This window comes from Hyperoodon ampullatus (assembly GCF_949752795.1).
Source record: "Hyperoodon ampullatus genome assembly, chromosome: 8".
NCBI lineage: Eukaryota > Metazoa > Chordata > Mammalia > Artiodactyla > Ziphiidae > Hyperoodon > Hyperoodon ampullatus.
The window spans coordinates 2,271,247-2,291,051 of record NC_136921.1 but is presented as its reverse complement, the minus strand read 5'-3'; the positions used below and the strand labels follow the sequence as shown (position 1 = coordinate 2,291,051).

At 62.6% G+C, this 19,805-nt stretch overlaps 1 protein-coding gene across 1 annotated transcript in view; it reads right to left on the bottom strand.

Moving 5' to 3' along the window:
• The window catches only part of HDAC4 (histone deacetylase 4), a gene marked incomplete at both ends in the record, with an annotated part of 189,087 nt that overhangs the window by 36,353 nt on the left and 132,929 nt on the right, over positions 1-19,805 (bottom strand). The window contains 4 exons of the mRNA XM_079709944.1: positions 4,474-4,594; positions 7,242-7,375; positions 10,682-10,868; positions 13,740-13,979. Of these exons, the coding sequence (XP_079566070.1) occupies positions 4,474-4,594; positions 7,242-7,375; positions 10,682-10,868; positions 13,740-13,979 (682 nt within the window). The remainder of the gene's footprint in view (positions 1-4,473; positions 4,595-7,241; positions 7,376-10,681; positions 10,869-13,739; positions 13,980-19,805) is intronic.

The following is a 19,805-nucleotide window of genomic DNA, read 5'->3' as shown; positions in this document are numbered from 1 at the left end:
TGGGTTATAATACCATTATGGTAAATGGAACACACACACTCACAATATGTGTGTTTGGGACAACACACTCGGCTCATAAAAGAAACACTAAATACACTCCCGTGGCTGCCTATGGGTGGAGCGGGGTCTGAGATGGTGCACGAGCACTTCAACAAAGAAGCCACGAGCAGCAGAGGGGCTTCCAGGGACGGAGATGCTGGATGAACTGAGGGGGATCCCCACGAGGTAACGGACACGGCTTGGCGGGAGGAAAGCGCCGTCTCCCGGCTCACCCACCATTGACTCTTCCCCAAGGACTCCCGGCTCCGGCGTCTCTCTCATTTCCCATCACCCGTCTTAAGCCTAGTTTGAAACCAGACTGGAAACCTCACCCGTCCTCCTGGCGGAGGACTCGAGCCTCCGTGCCTGCAGGGAGACCATCCTCCCGTCACCCCATCCCCTGCCCCGTGGAGCAGCGCATGCCCAGGAGACGGGCTTGCAGAAGGACTCCTGGCGGGCTGACCAGGGGATGGATGTGGAGCGTGCGTGGGCTCCGGGCCGCACGGTGCATTCAGGGGGAGGCCGGCTGCTCTCCAGGCTGAGGCCCGTGGACGCTGCCGGAGGCTGCTGAAGCGGGGGCTACTGGTCCCGTGTGCAGCACCACCAGTGCCGTCCCGGGACCCACAGGCAGACCCTCCCGTGCGGGAGAACTTTCTAGGAGCCGGGATCCGCGTTTCCTGGGGGATCCCCGGGCCCTGCCGGACGTGCCGGCCTGAAGACCCTGCACTTGGCCCACTCGGCCCCTCCCTCCGAGCCCCTTGACCTCCTCCCCCATCCACACCGGCCTCGTCCTTGAAGCCTCCTTTCCACAAAGCCCTGTCTGGGCCCAGACCAGACCCTCTCCTCGGGGCCCCGGCCAGCACTCTGTCTCATTTCTGGACGTTCCTGCTCCGATCCGCACCCCTCTCTGTGCCTTGGGCCTGGCCTCTGGCGTCTCCCGGGTGTCACCTGTCCTCCGGAGCCCTGGGCCCCTTCCTGGGGGCGGCCGGCTTAGACCTCCCTGCCCTCCCAAGTCCATAACTCTGGGTGCGGGGCCTGGGCAGCCCCAACAGCCCTCCCAGCTCAGAGGACACAGATGCGTTTGGGGGGCGCCAAGTGGAGGACGTCGTACACACTGAAGAGTCTATTCCATATCTGTGTCCAGTCTGCATCGTAGACGCCCCTCGGCCGAGGGAGAGAACAGAGCAGCGTGCCCCCTTCCACGGGGAACGGGGAACCCCTCCTCGGGCCAGCCGCCCCCATACAGCTCCTGGTTTCCTGTGCATTATCCTAAACCACGTGGCTGAGCTTTGGAAAACCAAACTGAGTAGCAGGGACGAACCTCGCTGAGTGAGGACACAGGGCCCTTGGGGGGCAGCAGTTCCCGGGACAGGAGCCCGAGCGTCTACTTCCCTGGAGTCCACGTGCATCTGCAGAGCAGGGCTCACAATAGCCAGGGCAGCTGGCCGGGCCAGGGACCAGGCCCGTGATGTGGCCGTGGGGGGAGCGGCTCTGGAGGTCTTCCTCGGCCCACTGTGACCACCCCCACTCCCAGGGGCGGGCGAAGTGAGCCCCCAGCTGACCCAGGCAGCAGAGCCTGCGTGAGCAACAGGTGCTGCGTGGCCAAGAGAAGAGGAGACCCTGCGCAGGCTATTGCGGGTCCTGGCCTGGCCACCGTGGTGGTCCGGCTCAGTGGACACTTTGGTGGAGACAGCCCAACAGGAGGCCTCTCAGCCACACTGGTCCAGGGTGTCCTGGGGGCTTCCACATGGGGAACGGGCGGCCTCCTCACCTGCCTTCACCATCCTCAGGGGGTGGCCTCTGTGACTGACATGGCTTCAGTGTTTTTGTCCCCCCAAATTCACGTTGGAACCCTTACCCTCAATGTGCTATTAGGAGGTGGGGCCTTCGGCAGGTGATTAAGCTGTAAAGATGGAGCCCTCGTGAATGGGGTTAGTGCCCTTATAACAGAGACCCGAGAGAGCTCCCTCACCCCTCCCACCATGAGGACCCAGCAAAAAGCACCAGCTGTGAACCAGCAAGAGGCCCTCATCCACCATGCTGGCACCCTGAGCTCGCATGTCCAGCCTCGGGGCAGGGAGCAAGTCTGAACATGCCTTGATTCACCCTCATACTTGACTGAGTCTGGCTGGGTGAAAACTTCAGGCTGGAAAGAACCTTCCCCCAGAACAGGCCAGGTGCTGCACTGCTACCGAGGGGCCTGACGTCGTCCTGGTTCCTGGCAGACCTGGTCCTCTCCCTGGAACATCGCAGCACCCTTGCATCTCGTCCCTGTGCTCTGAGATTTCCCAGCGGTACTCCCTGGCAGGGTCCTCACGGCCGGCGGCTGGTCCTCCGGTCCTACGACCTTCTCATGATCACCCCAGATGCTCTCCTTTCCTTTCCGTGTTCTCCGGAAGCCCCTGCTCCCTGGGCCCGGAGTGCCAGGAACGCTCCTTTGATTTTCTTCTTTTCTCCCGTTTCCTGGTTTCCAGCTCTGGTCACCTTCCTGCTCCACTTTCCGGGGCCTTGACTCACCGTTCCTTCCAGCCCCAGGACTCGATTTCTGTGACCATGTTTCGCTTTACTCTCTGTTCTGGTTTTTCCCTTTTCTATGGCCCTTGTTCACGTTCTGTGGACGTGGAATCGCCCCTCTTTAAGGATTTTAATGTTGTTTTGGCTCTCTCTGCAGCGCCCCCCTCCGGCCCCCGCACCCACCCAGGAGTCTGGCCTCCGAGCTGCTGCTGAGCACCTTCCCAGGTGCCGATAACCCTTGGTCTTCGGTTCGTGGCCTAGAGTGAGGACGTAAAGCCGGTGGAAGGTGCGGGGACACGGTGGAGACACGGTGACCTTGTGAACCGTCAGCATCACGTCAAGGACCTTAGGGGGCCATCTGCTGCGGGCCCCCGAGGACAGCTTCCTTTGGGCTAGTCAGTCCCTGAAGGAGGCCCCCATCTCTGCCCGGGGGTAAAGGTCAGAGTGCCGGGAGCCCAGCATGGGGCGGGGTGGGTGGTGGCCTCACCGTGCTCTGTGCCTGAGTCTGTCCCAGCCCAGGGACCCTGTGCCTTTCTGTCCAGGGCTGTGGGGTTGGCAGGGCGTTGGGACGGAGGCCTCTCAGGCCCCTGTGGCCCGGTCCCCTGTCTGAGCCCTGCCTGTCCTGCACCCCAGGACCAGGGTCCCTGCGGTCACCGTCCCTGGGCTGTCCGAGTCAGCGGGCGGAGCTGGGGGTGTCTGTCCCCGTGCCGCTCTGCAGCCCACTGCCTGGCACCAGCTGTCCAGCCCCGGGACTCCTGCTCCTTCCCTGCCTCCCAGGTATGAGGGTGTCTGTCTTTTAAAAGCCCTGTTGCTACACACGACCCCCACCCGCCCAGGCCAGAGCCCGAGTGTCTCCTCGCTCTAGGGGGGCTCAGCGCTTACCCGGCGCACAGCAGAGGAGAACACATGCTCCCCGAGTGCGCGAATGAGTGAAGGGGCGCATGATTCCCCGGGGAGGGGGCACGGCCACGCTGCAGGATCCCCAGGAGGGTCAAAAGCTGGCCCAGTGCAGGGCCGGGCACAGAGATGACCTTCGCAACACCTGCCACGGAAACCAGAGGAAACAGCACACAGCCCACCCCTTCCCCCCGCCCCATCTGGGGCCCCAGCGGCTGTGATTCCTGGGCCCCTGCTGCCTGCTTTGGCTCCGCTCAGGGAGGAGCCCCAGGGGGCTTCTCTCCCCAGGGGGCAAAGGCAGGGATGGGGAAGGAAACCCACGGTTGGCGACTGCCCCGGCTCCAGGTGGCTGGGAAGCGGGGGAGGGAATTACCCAGCAAGGGTCCTGACCGGAGTGGGGCGGGGGTCTGCGCCCGGGCGCCTGGGGGACCCTGCCCTTCTGTCGGACCCACCTGCCTTATGGGGAGACTCTCACCACCTCCCAAAGCAGGAGATGCCTGTTAGGAGGTTCCTTCCGTCAGGCGCAGATCCCGCCCCCTCATCTGAGGGGCTGCCTGCCAAAGCCGAAGCCCCTGGCCCCCGGGGAGGAGGGGTCGGGTGTGGGGCGGGGGGGCTCGGGCTGCCACGGTGCCCCCCCGAGCCTCGAAGAGCGTCCCCCAGACCGACTCCAGGCCCAGTGCGGGGTGGCCGGGCGGCCTCCAGCACCCCAGCTCTGCTATTTCACATTCTGCCAAACCACTGGTTCTCAGCCCATTTTCTCCCCAAGACACCAGACACAAAGCAAGAAACCAAGTGCCCACGTGAATGCCGAGAGTGGAAATCTCTCCTCCGGCCCCTCACCTGAGAGCCTGGCCTGGGCACCTCGGAGGAGGCTCATCCCTGCCCCAGCTGCCTGCACAGAGCCTGGTGGGCGACACTCGCCGCCTGTGCAGCGGGGGGCATGCAGGTGGGACGGCGGGGCCTCGGGCGAGGGCAGGGCTGGAAACAGCCTCGGCAGTAAAGGTAAAGAAGGCCTTGAAATACCTAGAAGTTTCTTACTGTCCAGTTTCTGCCTGTTGAGGGGGTTTGTGCCGTAGAGCAGGGCGTGCGCCTCTGAGTGCACCGTCTGCAGCTCCTCCAGGGTGGCCTTGCGTCCGCGGATGCACTGCGGGGACAGAAGAAGACAGGCTACTGCAGGGCTGAGCCTCAGCAGGAAACTGGCGCCCAGCAGGAGGTGAAATGCTACACGGGCACGAGCACAAAACTATTTGGTTATTGCGAAATCAAAAGCAAACATCACCCGATGCGGTATGTGAAAAATATTTAAGAAATATTTTACAGGGTTTGCACTTTAATTAAAACTTAGGAAAACGTTTTAAAAAAAGATAATTCCAGCCTTCAATGCTTTAACCTTCACTGTCACACAACTGATTTGGCATCAAATTATTGCTTTGCTTTCCAACTGCTGGGGTCTGGTCTTAAAAGAGAGACGAGCTGCTTGGAGGTGGACCTGCTCTCAGGAAGTGGGGGCCAGACCCCAGCTCCTTGGGCATCTTCGAGCCTTCCCGCGAGCCTGAGACGGCCCGCAGTCGTCTGACACCCCGATCTGCGTGTCTGTCCGCATTTTTCTTCGGTTTGGAAATTCCTCAAATCTGGACCCCTCGGCTATTTTTAGATGTTCTCCAGAAATTATCTTGAGCTGAGCTACATTTACTTAACCTTTGAGAAGGAGGTTGGTTTGTGAAGCGAGATTCCAGTTGACACTTCTTTATACTTTCCGAGGGCCAGAGCGACACAGGAAGAGCCAAGAGGACCCTGGAGGCCCAGGGGGAGCCTGTGGGCTTGCAGGGCCGGACGCACCCCCGTGCAGGGGCAGGCCAGGAGCTGCGCTCCCCCCGGGAACCTCCAGGGAGGCCCCAGAACTGCTCCTAACGGTACAACAGGCCTCCCAGAGACGCCTGCCGACGCAGGAGCAAAGGGCAGGGGAGCCAGAGGCCGGCTGTGACCGAGTCTTTGCCGGCCTGGCCTCCTCCTCGTGGAGGGGCCACAAGGTCACAGAGAAGGTTGCCCACCCCGTGGAGTGGGGGGCGCTGGCCGGGAGGCCTGGGCCCCGGGCGGCCGCCCAGTCCCTCTGCTTCTCCTCTGTCGGGGGCCTCTCCAACAACCCGCGTTCCCTCGGCCGAGGGAACACGCGTCACCCTCTGGACCTGCAGGTGCCCCGCACGGTGAGCATTCCCGCACGTCGAGGGCACGCCTGGCCCTTCGCCCCGGGTCTCCTCGGTACCCGGGGCCCCCGTGGCCATGGGCGCCGGCCCTCAGTGCCAGGGGGCTGGACGAGCAGCTCGGTCTGCTCCCGTCGCCTCCTCCGTCTCCTGTCTTGAAACTACCCTGGAGGCCCCCGCCCGAGGGGACCCTCCTGGGGGCGAGCCTGGGAGGCGGGCGGGGGCCGTGGTCCTGCAGCGGAGGAGGAGGGCACGTCCGCCGGGGCGATGCTGCCCCCCAGTGGTGCAGCCTCGCGGGATCCGGGAGCAGGTGCCGAGGGCTCCAGCCCACAACCTCAGGGCCCCCGTCCTCTCCAGAGGGACTCCAGGACAGGATTCTTGACCCACGCCCGGTGCTTTCCCCTCCAAACACCATGTATTGCCATAAACTGGCAGAGAGATGGGGTCACGCGCGACAACTGACCTCAACTCCTAAATACTCTGGCTTCTGGGGAAGGGGGGCTGGATGGGGGCAGAGTGGGGCTCGGACCACGCCCGCCCTCCAGACGGGCTGCTCCGGGCCTGGCCCAGGTGGCACCGGGCTGTGAAGGACGGACGTGGACGTTCTGCTCATCCACGGGGCTCTAGCTTTCCAGGGCCACCCTACAGGGCAGCACACGCCAGCCACCCTGCACCCCATCCCCGGCTTCACGGGGTCCCCAGTGTGTGGGGAGACAGCAGGCCCCCACTTGGTGGGCACCTGGGGGGCTGGCTGCCACTGTCCTAGAGGGCTCCTGGGAGGGGGTGCCACCTGCCCTGCTCCATGGATGACGATGCTGTGGCGCCCACGGCCCGGAGCTCCCCCCGCCCCCTCCCCGTGCACCCGCACAAACGGTCCTCCGCTTCCTCTCACCCCAGAGCTCAAGACCCTCTTGATGGCTGCATGCCAGGAAATGCCTCTCCCCCATCAAAAGGATGGAGGAGCCTCAAAGGTCCTTCAGCAGAGCCTTCCTGTCCTCATGGGCCTGGGGCCACTGCAACGGTGGGTTGGCACCGTGACTCCCAGACCCCGACAGGCCGGAGCAGAGGCAGCTCAGCCCGCCTTGTCGGCAGGCAGCGTGGTCCCCTTGCCAGGCGGCTGGGACAGACGCGAGGACCCGCCGCTCAGAGCGGTAGAGGCGGGGGCAGTGCTGCGCTTGGGAACCAACGCCAAGCAGACCAGACCGGCCCACGCACCCTTCCTGCCTCGCGGGCCAGAGGCTCCCCACACCCTGGGAGAGGCTCTCGGAAAAATTCAAGTAAGAGAACTTCCAAGGGAAAGCCAACAGGGTGACGGATGCCCCCGGACCCCGCCCTTGCGGCAGAGGCCCTGGGACGGCCTGGCCGTGTGACCCAGGCGCTGACGGGGAGCCTGGCTAGGGGCTGGCATCTCAGGGAACAGGAGCGTGCGAGAGGAGGTGCAGGACAGGAGAGCTCAGCATTCCTCCAGAAGCCAGGCCCGTGCGCCTGCCTGCAGGGCCCGTGTCCTCCCCCAGGCCCTCCCCGACTCAAGCCCTGGTTCAGGCGGCCAGCATGGGCCACCCTTCTCGCTGCCCGCGGGGCCGGCCTTACCTCACATTTGCCTCGAAGGCCGGTCTCCTGCAGCCGGGACCAGATGCTCTGGATGCGCCCGGCGTGCTCCGGGTGGCTGTTGGTGTTCCCGCAGGTGCACTGGTGCTTCAGCATCAGCGTGTCGTACACGAGGCCTGGGGCAGAGGTGGAGGCGGCTGCCATCAGATGAGCCCTCGGGTTCCTGGGCAGCTCCCCTGCCCGCCGCCCGCTCACGGCACTCGCCCAACGGTCAGAGTCCCCGCCACCCAGGGGGTGGAGGGAGCTCAGCGGCCTGCAGTGCGAGGGCCAGGCGGGGCAGGAAGCAACGAGAAGGCAGGCGGCCCGCCCCCAGGTCTCTCGGCTGTGAGCTGTGTGGCGCTCACATCCAGGGGACTGCGCTGACCCAGAAACAAGTGAGATTTTGGTCCAAAACTCGAGTCTCTCTGTCAGGGAACTTCTCTATCAAGTGGTTCAACCTTGTGGACTGAGATCCGTCCAAGGTTCTTGGGGCCCAGAAGGCTCAGTTCTGCCCTCAGAATCTTGCAGAGCAGCTGAACAGGTGCGTGGAGCTCAAATACGGGCTCGCACACACACGGGCTCGCACACACACGGGCTCGCACACACACACGGACGCAAGCGCGTTTAAAATCACACTAGAAACGGACGTAAGTGGAGGAATCCAGGAACTCGCACTCACTCCCCAGCTCTGCACTCTCCACTTGGGACAGCGCTGGAAGCTGTTCAAGCCTGAGGGTGCCCAGCACTGAGCCGGCCCAGCGGCGGGGTCACCCTCAGGAGGGAAGTGCGGCAGCCTCACCAGCCTGGGCTCCGCCGCGGGGAAGCGGTGGCCCTTCCAGCTGATCAAAGTGACTGATGTCACTTGGCAGCTGCGTGGAAGGTGGTGGAACCTGCCTGTCTGGAGAAACGGGGGGTGGTGGGGTGGGTGGGTGGGTGTGGCCACCTTCAGCTTCCACCAGGAGCCCCCCCTGTGCTGTGCCCCTCCTGGCAGGGGGGCGGTCAACCCCTGGTGACATCTGCCAGGAGGGGGCCCTGTTGTCCCCGACACAGCACAGTCACACACCTGGTCTCCCAGGGTTGGGACAGTGGGAAGGTGGCTGGGTGAGTGGACGCCCTGGCAGCCACCAGCACCTGTCACTAACACCTGCTCGTTCAGGTGGAGAAGGGAGGGAGCGCTGGGCGAAGAGCAGGGGCCGTGGAGTCAGAGACCCGCGGCCACTCCTTCTCCATGTCTGATGCTGCCAAGTAGAGGCATTAGCACCAGCCTCCGGGGGACCGAGCTTCAAGGTGAGCCTGTTCCTACGGGTCCAGCTGGACACGGCAGTGCCCGAGCCTCCCCGCTCAGTCTCCTAGAAGTTGGGCTAATGGGAGTCAGTCCCCTTGCATTGGAGAGATTCTGGGTCCACCAGCAAAACTGAGCGGTGGGGCGGGGGAGAGTGGGGTTGGACTTCCGGTAAAAAAGCAGCAGGACAGGGGCAGGTTTACAGTCAGTGCACTAACGAGGGTGTGCCTGGTAGCACGTTACAGATGCACACACACGTCTACGTGGACGGCACGGACATATGTATGTGCACAGCCCAGAGGCCCATCAGCACCACGACACGGCCACCCCCTCCACAGCATCATCATGGTGACAAAATCACCTCCTGACGTTTACTGGCCATGAGGCCAGGAACTTCAAGGTGATGCCACTGTCATCTCCTTTCACAGACGGGAAACGGCAGCAGAGCCGGTCTGCAGAGTGAGTGGGGAGCGGCCAGCATGCTGGGCAGACATGTGTGGGCTCGGAAGATGCCAAGAATGGCCAACAGCAGTGCAGGCCCCCCAGAGTCCTGGCTTCGTAAAATGCACAACGTCTGTGCCTACCTGTCTGTCTGGCTATGCACAGAAACAACCCAGAAGACGTGACCTGAACGCTGACAATGGCTCCTCTGGGGGGCAGGGTTGGGGCACCCGTTAGCTTCTCAGGTTTCCATCACGTGCGCTTTTTTTTTTTTTTAAGTATTTATTTATTTATTTGGCAGCGCTGGTTCTTAGTTGCGGCACGTGGGATCTTAGTTCCCTGACCGGGGATAGAACCCAGGGCCCCTGCCTTAGGAGCGCAGTGTCTTAGCCACTGGACTGCCATGGAAGTCCCATGTGTGCTTTCTTACAGTGAATATGAACTGTTTTATACATTTTAAAAAAAGTGCTAATGAAGACAAACTAAGGAGGTCCATCAACAGAGCAGGGTCCACCGGCCGGGCCACTCCTGGTGATGTCATGCCGGCCCGCAGGCTCTCTGGCGGGACCGCTGACCGCCCAGGGGGCACATCTGACATGGGAGTGTTTCCACTGTGGTCCTGGGGTTTGTCATAGGAGCTGCGCTCTTCTAACAATGGACCTACCTCAGCCAATGGCCAGGGACTCACACTTTTAAAAAGAGTAACCTGCTGATTCTATTTGTGATACTTCGCAGTTTTCTGGTTTTCTTTCTGAAAAGCAAGAATTTAACTTCTGGATACTGACTGAAACTTTTCTCTGAATGTGATCAGTATCCTTCTAAGACCTGACAGAGAGAACACGGCCATGTCTGCACATCCCAGTGTGCAGAAAAACAGGGCGTTTTATGAGAACTGTTTGGAGGAGGACGAAACTGCTGTGTATTTAGATAACTTTACCTTAACACGCCACTAAGAAGAAATACCCAATGAGTTAGATGAGAACAGTGTGAGGCGCTATCCCGGCCAACCTCCCGTCGCAGGCGGGGTGGGGCAGGGTGGAGGCTGCCCCGGGAGCAGCCTAGGCCCGACAGTGAGGCCAGCGCCTCAGACCCTGGCAGACGCCTCACTTGGCTACAGTTCTCAGCCCTGACTCGCGGGGAGCGCCTTCCAGGCGGAGGCAGAGGGTCCTGCCCGCAGACTTGTCCCCGGCAGGGCGGGGCAGCGAGGCAGCACAGGTGGAGGACAGCTCGGTGCAGGGCAAGCGTCCAGGGCTGGCTGAGCCCTGCCCTCATGTGACGCGCAAACACTGCACGGGGTCACCTGGGTCTCACAAGCGAGGTCCTGGCCGAGCGCTCAGTTCCAGGTCGGGAAGGATGTGAAAGGGCAAAGGTCACTGCCCTGCTGACCGCGGACGGGAAGCCGCCCGGCCCTCGCGGGCCCGCGGACGGGCTGTTCTCTGGAGACTATGATTCTCCAGGCGAGAGAAGGTGGGCTTCTGGGCTCAGGACAGAGCCCCAGGGTCACAGCATGGGGTGAGGGGAGCCCCAGGGGGCACTCCATCCGGTGCCCCCAGCCCGGCTAAGCCGAGGGTGAAGGTCGGGCAAGGTGCGAGGGGCGTGAGCCCTGCAGGTGGCGGCGGTGCGCTGAGCCGCACCCTCTGGCCCGCGCAGGCCCCGCTGTGGCACCTCCCGCCCCTCACGTCTGCCCGGGCCGCAGCCCCGACCCCCCACCCCATGTTACCTGTGGTGAACCGCGGCTTGGTCGGGGGCTCCTGCACAGACATGGGGAAGGTGGCGGATGCAGGGGAGGACTGCGCCCGGGACAGAGGCCGGTGGCTGCCGAAGGACACGGGGATGCCGGCCGCCTCCATCGACGCCTGGTAGCTCCTCAGCTGGTGGACCCGTTGCTGCTCCAGGAGGAGGGCTTGCTGGGGGAGAGGAGACAAGAGCCATTTTTGTTGCTTCCAGGCAGCTCCTGCCCCTGGCTGGAGGGCTACGTGTGTCCCCTTCTCCCAGGTCGCTCATCCACCCGGCCCTTGGGCCCTGGGCGGCACCAGGTGGACAGCCTGTGTTGGCCCCGACCAGATCGGACATCCCCATGGGAAGATGGACCATCAGTGGAGATGCCCGGCGAGCCTGGTCAGGGCTGACAGGGAGGCCCGGCCCAGCCTGGGGGCCGCGGGGGGTCCCTAAGGAGGTGGCACCCAGGGAGGCAGGGGCGGCCGGGCAGAGGGTGCTCGGGGCGGGGCTCGGAGGTGTGAGAAAGGGACTGGCACAGGAAGCCACGCCGACAGGGCTCAGCAGCAGTCCCGGTCGGGTCTGTTTTCAACCAGGAGCACTTGGTCTGCACGCCAGAAACTTGGGTGAAAAGCACATCACGGCCGGAAATGCGACTTCTTCTCCATCCCCGACCTCTTCCCTCTCCTGGTCTCACACGTCCTCACGCCAGGACGGAAAGGACGGCTGAGGCAGAGACGGCCAGGGCCCAGCGGTCTGGGCGTCAGGGCCAGGGGGGTGTGGGTGCACCTCTCCGAGGCCTGGACCCAGAGGGCAATCCCCCGGACCCCACTTTAGCCAAAAATAACCAGAGTAAAAGTGGGTGAGTTAAACACACACTTTAAAAACTTCTTTTTTACAAAAGTTATCTTCCATGTGAAGAACGGGCTTCTGTGGGAGAATGCCAAAAGGTCCTAAAGCGGCAAGTTTGCAAACCAAAGGGCCTCCGCTGGATGAGGCTCTAGGGCTCGGAAGCAGGGAGGCCACAGCCCCTCGGCTGAAGCTGGACAGGCCCCCCATCACCGCTTCCATGCTCTGGACTCTGAGCCAGCGGACAAGCACGCACAGGAAGACGCCACGGGGACCGTGGGCTGGGTGGGAGAGAGGTGCTGGGCCCACAGGGAGGTGGGGTGCTGGGTCTGGGGTGGAGTCAGGGGAGAGGTGGAGGTGCCAGCGGTGCGGGCGGCCGCCCAGCCCCTGCCAGATGCGCGGGGAGCGGGGGGCTGCCTCCCTGGGCGGCCACGGAGGGGAGGGCAGGATACCCTGTTCAGAGGTGCTGGAGAAAGCAGGGCTCCTGGGCGACTGCGGGCTCCACGGCCAGCCCTGCCTCCGTTCCCGGGGGGAAACGCTGTCCTTTGGGAAGCGTGGGCCCCGGTGAGGAGCAGGCCCCCTGGACGAGGGCCCACGGCTGTGCCGTAACCACAGGGCCAGCCTCTGTCCGGGCTCCTGACCTCCTGCCTTTAGGAAGCAGAGTGGAGAGGAGAGCCCGGAGCCCCTCCCAGGCACTTTCTCCCCTTCTGCTGATGGGGCGCCCAGTCTCTCCAGATACGAGCCGCTTACAGAACGTGGTGCCCGTCTTAAGCTGCACATTGTTGCGTGTGCACGAAGTTCCCCCGAGAACAGAAAGCAGGCGTTTCTCATAACTGTCGCAGGCTTGGAGTACAAGGAGGATAATTTTCCTTAGTAAACGCTGGCCACTTTATCATTGACTAGACACTAGCCCTAAAAAATTGTCAAAATGCCTTCCAATTTCATACCAGCGTACGAACGGCAAGCTGAATTCCAGTTATGATGAGAGGCTGGCTTCCTTCAGAAACGTGCGAGGCCCACGCCCCCCCCCAGCAGGGGAACAAGGCCCCAGCTCAGGCCCTGTCACCTGCAGGAGTCTGCACAGCACAGAAGACAGCGGCTTCCTCCTGCTGTGACTTCCCTGTTTTCACTAAGTGTTGGTTCCAGTGCACGTTGCAGAGTGGTGTTTAGCGCTGAGGCTGTGGCCCGAGACAGGAGACCGGCTGCCCTCCGAATGAGAAATAACAAAAGCAACACAGCGCCAGCCACCTGCGGTGCCTGCCCTGGCGTGTGGAGCCGGCAGAGAGGGCTGACCTGCTGCCTGTGCGGGGTCTCCAGAGAAACCTATGAGCTAATCCCGTGTGTCACCTCCCGCCCCAGTCCAGATGCCCCCGGGGAGGGCAGACGAGCAGCAGAGGCGCCTGGCCTGGGCTGCCGGGCCAGAGGAGGAGCTTGGCTGGGCAGCCGGCACCAGGCCCAGCAAGGAGGGGGTGGGCAAGCCGGGGCCCTGCACCTCGGGTGTTGAGCTCCACCATCGATGAAGGACACGATTAGATATTAGATTCCACTCCTCAGATGCCCTGGGCCCAGCTTATCAGGAACAGGACAGCTCCCTTGCGGCACTCGGGCTTCTAACACGGGGCCTGCTGGCCGGCTGCGCTAGTGTTTTCTTGACCTGGCAGTTTTACTTTTCACTCAAGTCAATGAATCGTTCCTCAGATTTATTCATCAGTCTTATGAGTTTGTTCATTGCATTTCAGTGCCAGGGAACCTCAGCCGCTCTGGATACCTGGGCCAGGCTGCTTTTCTGCATCTGTAAGGCTGGTCGCTAGTGCCTTCTTGGCCCCCAAGGTCCTGGCTCCTGCTCAGATGTCACCTAGCTTTCTGAGCAGTTAAGAAATCAGCCTCCCTCCCCCATGTTTATGCTGGTCCCACCAACACATGCATCTGTGTTCATCTACAGTCTGTGAACCTGAAGGAAAACCATCCCTAAGGAGTTCAGGGCCTGTGCTTAGCCGGAAAGCAGGCACATAAGTACCCACAGCGGGCAAAAGGCCAGTGTCCCTGGGTGTGACCGCCATAACACAGACGTCCCACCACACCTCCCTGCCGCATCGCCAGGGAAAGACGGGGGCCTGGGCGGCGGGTGTGGAGGAAGATGCCCTCAGACTCCCTCCAGAGGGCGCTGCCCCCGGGACCCGGCCGGCTTGCCCGCCCCTGCTCTGCGGTGTCACCTGTCTGAACAGCAGCTCCTGCTCGGTGGGCTGCCGCTGGCCCGGTGCCACCTCCTCCTCATCGCTCTCAATGGGCTCCTGCTTCACCTGCACCCCGGCCAGCGTGTGAGCCTCCTTCGGCCCCGAGGGCCGGTCCAGGAAGGGCTCCTCCAGGAGGGCCTGGTGCTCGCGCAGCTCCTCCTCGGTCTCCTCGGGGTGGCTCTCGGGCTGCCGGGCCGGCTCGCTCGCTTTGGGGATGATCTGCAACACAGAGGTTAGGGACGGAGCTCGGTGTGACGTGGGGCGAGTGAGATCGCGGGACAGGAGAAGGCTGGTCACAAAGCCCACACCTCAGAAACACAGGGGCCAGCCTCTGACGGTGCTGTTACATGTGCACGCACGCATACGCACACGCGCACGCACACACCAAGCCCACACCTCAGAAACACAGGGGCCAGCCTCTGAGGGTGCTGTTACACACACGTGTGCATGCACACGTGCTCACATGCACGCACACGCACACACGCGCGCGCACACACACACACACACGGGTGCCGGGCGCTGTCCGAGGTGTTGAGAAAGGTCACAGCCCGGCATTTGGTTCCTGCTCTTAAGCACCCGTGTGCCTGGCGCAGCGAAGCGCAATGCGAGTCACAGGTGTGGACCCACGTCCACACCTGGGCGTGAAGAGGAGGCCTCCTTCCTTCGCGGTCACAGCTGCCAGGAGAAACCCCGCCCGTGCCCCCCCGCCACCTCAAGCACATGCACGTCCCAGACGCCGTGGTGACCCTGCCTCCCAGCCCCCGACGGGGCCCACGGGGCTCCCCTACTCTGCCCTGGCCTCTGCGCCCACTCACTCCTCGCTGTCCGGTCTGCCCCGGGCCCGCTGCCCGGCACACCACGCCCTTCAGCAGTGCGGCCCTTCCCGTGCTGAAGGTTCCGCATGCTGGTGACTCCCAGACGCAGGCACCCAGCCCAGGCCTCGTTCCTCATCTCCAGACCTACCGCCCGACGGCCTGGTACGCATCTCTGCTCAACGCGGACACCCAGGGCACCGGCTCTCGCTGGTCCTTCCCCTTCAGCGCCTGCCCAGCACTGCCCATCTCATGTCTCAGGAGAGCACGCTTCTCCCCATCCTCACACTCTGCTCCCATCCTGCACCGGGCAACCTGCATCTCCTGCTAGATCACAGCCACGGCCTCCTGAGGCCCCTCTCCCGTCCACCTCCGTGTGGCAGTGACAGTGGGCTCTCAACGTGCCACCACCCCGCCTAAGCCCCAGAAACTCTTCCTCTCGTCCTTACTTTGCTCCTCTGCCGTCGGCCCTGCTCACCCTCCCCCCTTGACCTGCCACCGTCCCCTCCAACCACGCCATGGCCGTCCAGACATCACTGCAGTTTCCTCCTGACGGGCTCCCCACGGCTTCCCTCCGTCCCAGACCCCCCTGGGCTGACGCCTCAACACCCCTTAGGCTTCCAGTCTTCTCCGGGAGGCGTCCTTTGGCCTTCCGGGTGGAGGCTGGGTGATGCTCACCTGCGTCCACATCCCCAGGCTCCTCCAGCCGCAGGAGTCACTGCAGCTCTGCAGCTGCCGTTTACACAGCCGCCTGACCTGCAGCCTGCAGTTCAGGTGAGGGTAGGGGCCACTGCTGACTTATCCACGGAGCACGTGGTAATTATTCATTAAACGTTCACCTGAACGACTGGGTAAGTGAATGCGCCATCCAGGGAGTGGGAGGGTCAAGGTGGAAAGTGAGCAAGGCCAGCATCAAAGCACCCTGGGGGCCGCGAGAGAGCAAGCGCCTGGCCCGACGGGGACGAGGCGGGGACCTGGCCTGGCGAGCAGGGGACCAGCAGACGCACATCCCAGAAGTAGGTGCTGTGGTCGGCCGGCCCGCCAGGGCCTGGAAGGACGAGGGCCTGCCCTAGCCGCTGTGACGTGGGGGAAGGACAGGGCCATGCAGCAGCAAGGGGGCAGCATCTCCAGGCCTGGGACACGGCAGAGGGAGGGCCGTCCAGGATGGCGCCCTGGGTCCCGGGTGATGAGGCTGCCGCCCCGGGCACGGGGGCCAGAAGACAGACAGGTGCTGGGGGCACAGAGGTCTCGGCCGTCCCCGGTCTGAGGGGAAGTGGTGAGCTGGGAAGAAGCTGAGAAAGAGGAACAGACGTGGGGACCCCTCCCCTGACGTGGGGACTCGGGCACAAGGAATGTCTCAGAGCAAATTAATAACTGAACTGCTTGACTTTCTGTAAACTGTGAAAGAACGGGCCCCAAATTTCAAAGCCCCAAGTCTGAAGGTCGCTCTCCACGCGTGATCCGTCCATTCGCTGTGGGAAAGGAGTCAATGGGGCAGATGTGACTGGTGTCAGGGCTTTAAGGAGACGCGGAGCTCTCGAAAGCCCCTGTTTAGGTCCCTGCCGTGCGAGAGATCTGCCCTGCAGGGGAGAACGAATCTTGCCACCACTCCAGACTCTGTTTCTAGAAGGAAACCGAGGTCTTCAGGGAAGCCTAATGTTCCCTCGTCCTGGGCGTTTGTGTTTTAAAAAGTCCTTACGGAGCCGCCTGTACCCTCACCCACACCTGGAGGCAGTGAAGCCTGGCCCACAAGGGATGGATTCGGGACACTTGTGCCAGTGCTGCTATTCCATTAGCTTGTAACCAGCCAGGGGTCAGCCGTACCTGGCGGGTACCAGGGCCCAGCCCCAGAGGAAGACTGAGCTGTAGATGCCCTCCTCAGCACCTGCCTTACTTTGCTGAGAAAATAGAGTTTTGATTGGGCTAGGGATTTATTTTATGCGATCATCCCTTAAGTTGTTTGTAATGAACACTGTAAAGGAAAGCAACCTGTGAAAGCCAAGCCGTGGGGACCCCAGGCCCCTTCTTTACATCTGCCCATGGCAGCGTCTCATCAGAAAGTTTCCGTCCAGCTGGAACAAGGCGGCCAGAGCTCCGGGAGCAGGTCAGCGCCGCTTCAGCAGAAGGCGAGGGTGTGTGAGTGGAGAGAAAGCCGGGGCGGGAGGGTGCTGGCTGGCAGACAGGCTCAAAACTCTATTTCGGGTAAACAATCCGCCAACCTTACATCCAGGTGCTTCGACAGATTTCTCACAGTGGTTCATCAAAAAAAAAAAGTGTCTTGAAAGTCTGTTTTTGATGATTTTGAGATTTGTCAATCCCATCTGCTGCCCACACACCTGGAGTCCGCGAGGCCCCATGATGAGCTTCGTGCCTGGACAGAGTCCACTCGGGGCCAGACTGTGCCTGCCCCCCTACCTGCCCCTCGACTGGGGCTGGGTTGGGGCAGGGAGGACCCATCTCTGCCGGAAGAGGGCGCTGGGCCTCTCCCGGGCCCCCGGCATGTCCGCAGGCGCCTCGAAACTCCAGCAAATGGCATTATAAGCCTTGGCTTTAGGACCCACGGGGTCAAAGCTCTCTCGTTCCTGCTGTCCCCCAGGGCCTGGCGCAGAGTCTGATAGGTAACAGGGTGGGGTTTGTGGGAGGTTTACTGAGCGTGGGGCCTGAGAAGGTGGCTGGGGAACAGACCCGGTGAGAGGCCGCCACGGCAGAGGGGCGGGGAGGGACACAGGAAGGGGGGACAGCGGCCAGGATGGATGTGGGAGCGGCCAAGGCCCCTTGCGATGCGCTGGAGGGCGAGGGTGTGAAAGAATTGGCAACAATGGACAGCGGGGTGGAGGTCAGGGAGAGGGACACGGGGACAGGGACGGGGGCGTGGACAGCAGGGGGAGGGCACGGGGATGGGGGCTCCCAACACCATGGACTTCGCCCTCCAGATGAAGGTCCAGGAGGCAGGTGCTTTCTCAGAGCGGGTGGCAACCTCCTCTCCGCTCCGTGGAAAGATCCCAAAGGGTCAGGGGACTGCCTGCAGGGAAATGACCCTTGGGGGCTCAGCCAGGAGGGGCCCGAAGGTCAGCAGAGAGGTGGGTCCTGGCGCAGTGAGGGGAAGGCTGGGCAGATGGAACACGGCAGCGGGGAGCACAGATGCTCCAGGCCCGGCTCGCGGAGGGAGCCCGGGCGGCTGAGGGCCGGGGAGCGGGTACTTCGGGGGAGGTGGGGACGCCACGTGGACAGAGGGGCCAGGAGAGAGGCTCCCGCAGGGGAGGCCGAGGGGGAGGGCGGGGCCTCTGCAGGGGACTTGGAGAAGCACGGCCACTGTCGGGAGGGAGGCCGCAGCACCGTGGCCCGAGGGTGGCCTGCCGGGGGGTCACCTGGAAGCTGCGCCTGGTCCTGAGGACGCCAAGCCTGCTCCAGGCCCTACAGCAGGCGGCCTCTGAGCGGGTAAGTATATCCGGGGATGCAGAGGAGGTGGAGGCCCTGGGAGCAGCGACCGAAGGGTAGAGGGTCCTCGTCGTCTGGGAGGAAACCGGGTTGTGACAAAACTGAGAACATGATCTCCGAGGAGAAGAGGAGAGCCGCCACGGGAAGGCGCGCTCAGCAGACAGAAGCTCAGTCCTTGCTTTCTTCCAGCACTTTCCTTTCAACTCCAGAACTACAGCACGGTTTCGAGAACAGTGTAAGACACTCCACATGCCCTTCACCTGGACATCAACAGACGGCGGGCCATGGAAACAGAGGCAGAGGCCGCCTGTCCTTCTGCTGACCTGCCGTGGGCTGTCGGGCTGCCGGACCCAGCCGGCAGATGTGTCAGCACGACGCTCTCCCCAGAACCCCGGGGAAACCGTCCACCGTGGGGCTCTGAGGGACGGGCTTAGCAACCGGATCTGCTGTATCTGCTGTGTCCTACAGATGAATTCAGTACCTGTACCCACTGTGTGTTACATGTGAACTTAGTAACTGTGTGTGGTCCTGGTGACCTGTATTTAAGTTCCCTCCGTTGTTCCAGTAACGCCACTCGTGGCCTTTTTGGTCTGATTTGGGTCCAGCTACAGGTGAAAATTTGTCTTCAGGTGTCCCGTACGAGGCTGACATTTCGGGAGAGTCCACGTACTCTGTAAAGTGCCCTGGAGGTGGAGGAGGGCTGCCCCCTCAGGAGAGACGTGGGCGGTGCCCCCGCGGGGCCCTCGGGTCGGGCATGTGTCCGTCAGCGTGGAGCCGGGCCATCAGGGGTTGGGGTGGTGTGAACGTGTGGCCTGTGGACGTCAGTCCGAGGTCTGTGGGCTGTGTTCTACTTCTTTCCATGAATGACGGGCATAAAGGTTCAAGGGCTGGATGTGCAAGCCTCAGAGGTTTCCACATGCGTCCTCTGTCCTGTGTGGCAGGGCTCCTGCCCCCGGCCCGGGCACACCCGCCCTCGCCTCCCAGGTCGGCCTGGGTGAGGAGTGTCCCCTCCCTTCCCCCAGCAGCTTCACTGTCAGGGATCCCAGGGGCACGACCCCCATCCCTACAGCCCATCCTGGCAGGATGCAGCACCTCTCGGGGGGCGGAAAGTCCACACTGGGGTGGGGGGGAGGGCTGCCCCACGTGGCGGCCTCCCTGTGACGCCGAGGGGCCTGCCACACACCCGCCAGGGGTCTTCTCTCAGCAGTGACACCGGTGTGTGTGCAGCCAGTCTCCTTGGGCCACAGCCACAGACAGAGGTCTGTTTCTCTCCCTGTCCGTCTGTAAAACGCAGCTCTGCATCCACAGGCCGGGCTGGTCACTCAGCAGATCCGGCTCCGTGAGAGGAAGCAAGGCTCGCTGCGGGTGAGTGTGACAGTGGAAACGTCGGCGGTGATGCAGCAGCAGACGGGACAAATGGATCAGCTCTTTGTCTCCCAAAGGCCTTTAGGATCTTGGGAGCACCCTCTCATCAATTAAACGAGAACAGATGTAACTCATGTTCATAACAAGAAGCTTCTAAAAGCCAGACTAGAGTTCAGGGCCCAAACCTAACTGGTGAGCAGGCCAGTATTTAAAGGTCATTGGACACACTTACCATTAGACACCCAAACAAACGAGGCCCAGTTTTCATATTCACCATGGAGGCTGAACAAGCAGCGAAGCACGCAAGGAATGGGTGCAATCCCGGTGCACGCTGGCCAGGGCTGCAGGGAGCTGGCTCGTACCCTCGTCAGGGTACGAGCCCCCCAAGATGAAGGGCAGAAATGGCAGTACTGGCGGTACTAGATGCGAC